This window comes from Geospiza fortis, unplaced genomic scaffold, assembly GCF_000277835.1.
Source record: "Geospiza fortis unplaced genomic scaffold, GeoFor_1.0 scaffold1215, whole genome shotgun sequence".
Lineage (NCBI taxonomy): Eukaryota > Metazoa > Chordata > Aves > Passeriformes > Thraupidae > Geospiza > Geospiza fortis.
The window spans coordinates 74913-83892 of record NW_005054724.1 but is presented as its reverse complement, the minus strand read 5'-3'; the positions used below and the strand labels follow the sequence as shown (position 1 = coordinate 83892).

The following is an 8980-nucleotide window of genomic DNA, read 5'->3' as shown; positions in this document are numbered from 1 at the left end:
AGCCCAAAGTGTCTGTGGGGTGAAACACCACACACCCATAGAGCCCAAAGTGTCTGTGGGGTGAAACACCACACATCCAGCCGGCCAAAAGTGTCTGTGGGGTGAAACCCCACACACCCAGCCAGCCAAAAGTGTCTCTGGGGTGAAACACCACAGTGCTGCTATTTAGTTCAGCAGCAGGGCCAGACAAGCTCAGGCACGTCCCTACCAGCAATATTGGTGACACCAACACAGCAGCATGTCACTGACCTTTGCCAAAGAGCAAAGCTGGCAGCTCCTGCAGGAGCACAGCAGCAGGGAGCTCCAGGGGTTCCCATGGACCACCAAAGCATGGCTCTCTACAGGCCTTGCTCCCAAACCTGCTCCTTGCTGGCCCAAACCACCCAGACCCTCATTTCCATAAAGGTCTGTGGGCTGACTCACCAAAACTTTGTTTAAAGCAAAGGCTCATTAACCAGAATCTGGGTCTACAGAGCAGAACATGCCACGGCCTCAAACACTTCAAGAATTTTCCCAGAATTACAGATTCTGTGTAAAAATGGCTGATGGAAGGTGGCACACAATGGCCCTGAAGGCTCAGTGCTCCGGAAGAGCAAGTTTAAACTCCTGTGCTGCCAAATCCATCCCAGACATCCCTTGGGGAATTCTGTGCACCTCAGAGTCCTCAGATCCACCTGATCCACAGCAATTTGGCCAACACTGCCCAAGTGTTTGCACCAGTGCTTACTGGAAAGCCAAGCAGTCTGTGCACAAGGAACTGGGTGAAACCAGAGCCACAGGGCCCTGGATGCCACAGGAACTCCCCTTGGCAGCTCTGAATGTTACAGACCCTGCTTGTCAAGGGGAGCTGAGAACTGAGAGTATTTTACTACCATAAAACACAGCGAGTTTTCTCCCCAGAAAAGCACCTTCAGAGATGTGAGACGCTCTAAAGCAGAAGGAAATGGAGGGCAGAGGAGGAACCATGAGGGAGGGGAAGCGGCAGAGCTCGGTGCCAGAGCAGCCTCACCTGGAGTCGTAGCGCTGCAGCCCCAGGGTGACGGTGTAGGACACCACGCGGCGCCGGTTGGACAGGCTGACCCCGCTGTAGCGGCCAGGCAGCCCGAAGAGCAGGTCTGCAGGGACAGGGGGACATCAGCGACAGCTCACACACAGCACAAGGCGGGCACAGCTGCCAGCAGCTCCTGCGGGAATGGCTGCTCTCATCCCACAGGGCATCCCATGCTCTGGGCAGAGCCCATGGATGGGTCACACCTGCAGCAGGCTCCAGCCACAGAGAACTCACACTGAGACATAAACTTTAAGGAATTTAGAGATTTTAGAGGAGCTAAGATTTTCGTTTGAGATAGCTCTATTGGAATGATGAAAATAATTGGAATGAATTAAAATAAATGGGCAGGCCTTGATGAAGTTAAGAGTTAGTTGTTAACTAATAATTGATTGCTTGTCAGCACAATGTTTGGTTAGCTGGGTTTAGAATGAAGAATATAGAAACTGATCAATAGCTTGTAGGAACATTACAAGACAATTGTGGCCTCCTCTGTTCTGAAACCAATTGAAGATGGGGAATGGGAGTTCTACCAATGGGTTCATTTGTCATATTTGCATTGAAAAGGCAGAAAGGTCAGAACGAGGAAGACTTCATTTACTTTCTCATTTCGGGACCCCTCCCCATGAAAGGGACCACCGAGGAACAAACTACGCATGCTTAATAGCTTTGGAACTAATTACCATACAAATTGGGGAATGGGATGTACCAAAGTTATGAATATGCATTTGCAGTTTGGGTATTCAATACTTGTATAGATAAAAGGACTCTCTAATCACCTGTAAATTTGGTGTGTATTTGGGAGCTATCCCGCAATAAACGTACACTTTCTAACTTTAAACTGTCAGAGAGTTTTTGGATATCAGTTCTAGATCAATATCCATATTGGGAATGGGATGTACCACAGTTATGAATATTCATTTGTATTTTGGGTATTCAATAATTGTACAGATAAAAGGACTCTGTAATCACCTGTAAATTGAGGTGTGTATTTGGGAGCTATCCCACAATAACATACACTTTCTAACTTTAAGCTGTTTGGAAGTTTTTGTCCATCACAGTTGGATATCAGTACTAGATCAATATCCATATTTTTTTTAATAAATCAACACTCTGGGTGCTTAAAAACAGCCTTTAAAGCAAACTTCCTTTAGGGTTACAAACGCCTATTCAGACATGTAACACAGTACATCACACACTGCCAGATCTCTGAGGTTCCTTTAAACCCAAAGGACCCAACCTGTGTTTAAAGCAGCATTTCCTCTGGCACTATGGAACCATTCACAACCCCACACATGGGCACAGGGTTTCTTTATCACTAAGAGGTAAAAATAGTTTTATGATATCCATTGTCAGCTCGGGCTGTGTGCAAGGAACTGGAACACACAATGGAGCAGGATGAATGTTGATTTATCTGTGACAATGAGGCAGTCTTTGAGTGTGACAGAGGGAAAAGCCAGGCTGGAGCATGTGTAGAGTGAGAGGAACAAAACCCTGCTATTCTTACCTGCAGAAAGAAGCCTGACTGAGTGATTTATTCACTTCTCACAAATACAGATCAGGGCTCCAATACACATATGAAATGAGAGACAACAAAGACCAGGCAGCTTCGGCTGCTGTGAATGAAAAAATCCTGCCCAAATTGGCACTATCAGCAATTCCAGCGCTGGAATTAGTGAGGATGGAATAACAATGAAGCTGTGGGCAACTCTCAGCTTCCCTGGCTCACCTTTGAGAGTGGCTGACGTCTGCAAGGTCTTTGGCTCATGCTGGTGGATGGTTTTGATGATATCTGGGTCGGCATTGAAGCGCTCGCGGTCGTTCTGCCAGAAGTTCCCTGGGGACAGCAGCAGGCAGCCGTGCTCTGGGAGCAGATTCCTCAGCTTCCTGAGGCCGGGCAGCAGGTCTGTCACCTGCAGACAAACCTCCTCCAGGCTCCTGACCCCGGAGCTGCAAGGCAAACACGGTGCTGAGGGACCCCACGCAGGCAAGGGCCAAGCGTGTGGAGAGGAGCATCCCAGGGACCTGCACCAGGTGTGGCTGCTCCTCCTCCTCCTCCTCACAGCTGAGAGCAGGAGCTGCGCTCCCTGCAACTGTGAGCAGGCTCCAGAACTCCATCAGCATTCCTGGGGCTGCCTGGCCCCACGGCTCTCACTCCTCACCCACCTCTGGTACCACACTTTCACTTCTGCATTTAAGACACTTCCACTGGACAGAGAAACTCTCTCTGGAATTCTTCCAGACCTCAAACCCCTCTCTGCACCTCTCTCCACAGGTTTTACAGGAGTCCTGGTCAGCCTTCCTGAGGGGCATCCTATGAGGTGCTCTAAAACGCACCCAGGGTTCAATGTCTGCACCTGGGGTGGTGTTTCCCCAGCTCCTCTGCCTTGTGGGGAAAGGAGCATTTCCTGAGAGGTTCAGAACTGCACACAGGCGGAACTGGAGTGAACTGGAACCTGTGTCTGGCATCATCCTTAGCAACCACTAATTCAAGCAGGACTCAGCTTGGGTGTACAACTGCTGGGAAGTGTCCTGGGTTGTCAGATGTGTGAGCTACTGCCAACTGTCAGAGCTGGGGCAGCTATCCATTGCTCATGGGGCAGTTTTCTTTATCTCTCCCACAGCCAATCCTCCCTCCAGGAGATCTCTGCTGTTCATGGGCCATTAATTATTAATTATCCCCTGTCCATGGCCAGTGAGTGTCCCTGCAGGGCTGATCCAATTCCAGCATCCCATGGGGAGATGCTGCGCCCAGGGGAGGAGCCAAGCATTCCTACCTGGATCCAATCTGAGCCTGGCACAGCACAGCAGCCTTTGCCCCCTGCATTGCCAGAGGAGCAGCTTTCTGCTGCCCTGCATTGCCAGAGGGAGCCCAGGCCCATCTGCAGCAGCCCTGGAGCTGCAGAGGAAAACTCCCCCCTTGTGCAGGATCCCTGCTGCAGCAGCAGCACAGCTGGCACTGCAGGAGGGCTGAGCCCCCATGGGATGGGGCTGTGACACCCCCTGACACACAGGGGGCAGGGCATGGTCTGACTCTGGCCAGGGTTTTTTTTGTTGTTGTTGTTGGGGTTTTTTTGTTTTGTTTTGTTTGTTTGTTTGTGGTTTTTTGTTTGGTTTTGAGGTTTTGTTTGTTTTTTTTGTTTGTTTTTGATTTTTTTGTTTGTACTATCACATTTTTATTTTTGCCTATAAAATATAAGTAAACAGTTCTTTACCTTTCCTAGTAAAGAACTGTTATTCCTACTCCCATATCTTTGCCTGAGAGCCTTTTAATTTCAAAATTCTAACAATGCAGAGGGAAGGGGTTACATTTTCCATTCCAGGGGAGGCTCCTGCCCTCCTTAGCAGACTCCTGGCTTTCCGAACACAGACAGAAGGGTCGGTGCCAGAGCAGCTGTGGGGCCAGACCAGTGTGAGAGGCCATGGCCATGTGGCCCCAGCAGGAGCTGCTCTGCTGCCTGGCACCTGCTCAGGGATCAGACAGGAGCAGTGTCTCACAGGAGTTATTGTTATTGCCTGGTGGAGTTATTCTGGCCCCACGGGGTTGACACTGCCCTGGCACCTCCCAGCCACCCAAAACCACCTCACTGCTCTCCCACTGGGACAGGAGCTGCATTTCTGACTGCCAGACACCCCACAACACCCCCCAGAACAGAAACCTTCTGTGCATTTCCCTGTTAAAGGACAGCCTTTAACATTTTTAACTGACACTGGAGCTCAGACTCCCAAGGATGCTAAAAAGCTAAAGTTAGGTTTTAAAAATAGAGAAGTTCATCTAACTGGCTTTAATGGGAAAAGCATTCTCTGTTACCCCTCCAAAGTGTGTTTATGGTTACCTGGGGAAAGGGGAATGGCTTCACACACATTTGTGATGGCACATCATGAAGAAAATGTTTTAGGATATGACATCCTTAAAGGGAAGCTTTGCAATTACCAACCAGGGATCTTTGGTCCTTTGGACCCAACAAAACCCCAGAGCAATCTTCCTGGGAAGGGTAAGAAAATCAGTCTCTTAAAAAGGGCTCTATTTTTACCTGTTCCTAACATTAAACAGCACCCTGTGCCTCCTGCAGCCAAACAAGGCATAAATGAAGTAATTAAAGATTTAGAACAAAGGGCCATTGTATCTAGGACGCACCCACAATTCCCCTGTTTGACAGGTGATAAAAGAAGACAGGAGCTGGCATTTAGCAGCTGATTATCAAAGGCTTGACGCTGACACAGAAGCGCTCCCTGCAGCAGCCCCGAATACTGCAAGGCTCACTGCTCCTCTGCAGGCACTGCACACAAGGGGTGCCAGCCTGGCATGGAAACGATGGGTGTGATGGTCCCGGCTCAGGAGGAAGATAAACCCAGATCTGCATTCACTGGGGAAGGAACACAATCACCTTCATCTGCCTACCTCAGGGATTTATGCACTCACCCAGCACAGCACACAACGCTTCAGCTGAACTCCAACCAATCAGGTAGGAGAACAGATTTACCAACAAATTGGTAGGAGGAAAGTGCAGTAAGAACAAGAGCACAGGATATCCAGAACAGATTAAATGGGGAGGGGATAGAAGTGCCCTCAGCTAAGAGCCCAGTCCCCCCTAAAGGAGTGGAATTCCTGGAATTCCTGGGAACCTGGGGGTAGCAGGCCAAGCTGGAATTCCAAATGAAACCAAATTAGATGCTGTAACTAGCCCCACTACTGAAAAGCAGTCTCCAAAGATACTTTGGGATACTGCAGAAATCATATTCCTGGATTTTCTATAATAGCAAGACCCTTGTCCACACTGAGGAGGAAAATCCAAATCTGGGAATGGCCTGACAGCCCCAAACAGGCTTTGCAAAGGCTGACAGAAGAGTTAAAAACATCAATCACTGGGGCCAGCTCATCCCAGTGATCCTGTACCAGCTGAATGGGATTTTGCTGAACAGGGGACTCACTGTGCTATGTTCCAGAAAGGGCCACAAGGACCCAGACAACCACTAGGGTTCAGTTCCACAGCATTTAACGATACTGAAAAGAGAAACAATGCCTGGGGAAAAGGATTATTGTCCCTGACCTGAGCTCCTGAACAAGGAGAGAAAAAATTCAACAGCAACAGTGTGTGAAGAGCCAAGGACCTTGCAGTGTGTGGGCCAGCGTTAAGAGAGGCTCCTGTGTTCCTGATGATGATGATGATGGTGATGATGATGATGGTGATGCCCTTCCAGAGGGAACTGCACAGCGACAGTGCACAGATGGGAGCTGTCTCAGGGGTCACACATCAAAGGGATGGCCCTGCAGGCCCTAAGGCCCTACAGAACCACAGAGCAGGGACTGCAGGCAGGTCAGCCTGACAGCAGGCACACATCTGCTCCTCCCCTGGCTGCTCCTGCATCACTGCACACCCTGAGGCTCAGCCAAACCCGGATGGGCAGGGCAGGTGCAGAGCAGCTGCTCTGAGCACTCACACAGCAGCGGGAGCAGCGGGAGAAGGAACCAGAAGTGCACAAGTGCAGAGTTAAAGGCTGTACTGCTGGCAGCAAAGGAGGAAGCAAAGACAACCTATTTGTTTAGTGACAATCTATTTATTTATCTACCTATTTAATTATTATTAAGTGGATTCTTATGCCCCCTGGGCGGGTGCCACAGCGGTTGTGGCAGTGGGAAACCCTGGGTTGGCAATGAAGGGAAAATGTGGCTGTTGCTGTATTAATTAAAGGGATGGGACTAAGATCAGACTAATAATGATTTATTGCTTAGATAACATCAGTCCCAAAGGCCATGAGATTTATAGAACAGCAAGCAGCTGGTGTTAGTCTAGGATGGTCACAAGCTCTTGGCTGTAGGACAGTGCATAACTCCCTAATCCAATGGACAGTTCCACAGAGTATCTCTTGCTTTTCTAACTTGCCACTTTCACTTTTTCTACTGCAATTTTCCCCAATAAGGTCTGATCACATGTACACAAATACATCTCTATTATAATATCTAAACTCTTTATTCTATTACAATCACTACAATTACTACATCACTGTACTATAAAACCCTTCATTATCTTATCTAATATGTCAATATCTTATCTAATATGTTCATATCTAATAATTTTCTTACTTACTAAAGGCCTATTCATACTTATAACTATAGAACCATGCTTATAACTATAGAAATATACTTATAACTATAGAAACATACTTATAACTATAGAAATATACTTATAACTATAGAAATATACTTATAACTATAGAAACATACTTATAACTATAGAAACATAACTTATAGAAAGTTATAGATATATCTAACTTATAGAAACATAAGTTGATGATTTCTCTGTTCGATGTCTGTGTACCTTGTTTTCACATCAATCTAGGCTTCTCCTAAGGCTGTAAATTAAATTCTTTTGTGTTTGTGAGGATTTCTATCTTTCTGATCCCCACAGGGAAGGAGGCTTGGCAGAAGGAAGGTGGGACGTGGTTGTTGTTACAGGCTCAGTCCCATGGACAAATCCCCACAGGATGGGTCAGGGCTCAGCCAGTGACCAAACTTTACAGGCAACAAGGGGACCAGGTGACAAAAATCAGAAAAACTGATCCACAGGAAGCTCCAGAGCCCTGGGATGGATTGGGTGGGTGGTTACACTCAAATGAGGGCACACTGCACAAAACCCTCTCATTTTTGGAGCACAAAGCCGGGGCTGGCACTGACCAGGAAGATGTGTCAAGGCATTCTCACAGTGCCCCCAGTGCCAGCTGAGACCTGAACAAAATCAGCCAGACCTGGCACTGCCTTTACAGGGCAGAAGTAACAGAACACTCTGTGGGCCAAGAGATTCTGGGCCAATGGTTTGCTAAAGCAGTGCCTTAGGCCACGTGAATCTGGCTGGGATAAAAGGTTACCCTCTGTGTTTTCAGATAACATATTTATTACAATAAATATTATAATTTATTACATTTATCATAATAATATAATAATATTATAATAAATATAATCAATTACAATAGAAACAATTTATTTATAATAACTGATATCAGACATAATAAGTACAATAAATAAATAAATAATATAGATATTATTTATCTTATATGTGTGTTTGTATATGTATCTCCATCTACATAAATACAAGTAAAATTATTTGCTTGGGCTGTCCTCAGCTACCATGAACACTCTGGATTTAATGCTAGACCTTGTCTAGGTAACTTTTTTATCAGTAATCATTACATATCTACAACTACACCTTTATCTATATCAATGTGAAAAATGCAAATGATATGATTGGCTCTTTGCAAATATTAGAATAATACTGTATGTGTTATGTTGGAAAGTTGTGCTGTATTAATCTCTTTTAAGTAGTGTGGTAAATATAGTTTTTAGGCTATAGAGTAATATTAAAATAGAAACTATGTGATGTAAGATACTTTTTGTAACTAGCTCAAGGAATGGAAAAGATAATCAAGAATTTTTTTGTACAGAGATAACAGCAAACAGACACCAAGATTCCAAGAAAAGAATTATTGTCTCCTTATCAGGAAGGCCCAGACTTTGAGGAACTAAAAAGATTGATTTACAAGATGAGGGGGGAAGCTGAAATTAGTGTGAAAGAACTGTTTGATCATGCATGAGATCTATGACTATGCAAGAAGCTATTGCTTTTAAGGGTTAACCCTTTGAAAGCAAGGTGTGCTCTGTGGCAGAGTGCCAGGCACCCAGACATCCATAATTCTTTGCTGTTTATTGTCTCTTATTGTCTTAATTTTCATTACTAATTTTATTATTTTTTTATTACTATTTTTATTACTATTTTATTAGTATCAAACTTCTAAAATTTTAACACAAGTGAAAGGTGTTTTTCACAATCTATATCTATCTATATCTATACACACATATATATAAATATAATAAATATAATAAATATAATAAATATAATAAATAAATATAATAAATATAATAAATAACCGTTGTGG

At 45.4% G+C, this 8980-nt stretch overlaps 1 protein-coding gene across 1 annotated transcript in view; it reads right to left on the bottom strand.

The window, feature by feature from the left end:
* Window positions 1–8980, bottom strand: part of SCAP (SREBF chaperone) — a 59500-nt gene that overhangs the window by 14585 nt on the left and 35935 nt on the right. Inside the window, exons 5-6 of the mRNA XM_031065270.1 lie at window positions 2778–2998; window positions 1010–1115 (exon numbers count right to left, since the gene is read on the bottom strand). Coding sequence (XP_030921130.1) covers window positions 1010–1115; window positions 2778–2998 — 327 coding nt within the window. The remainder of the gene's footprint in view (window positions 1–1009; window positions 1116–2777; window positions 2999–8980) is intronic.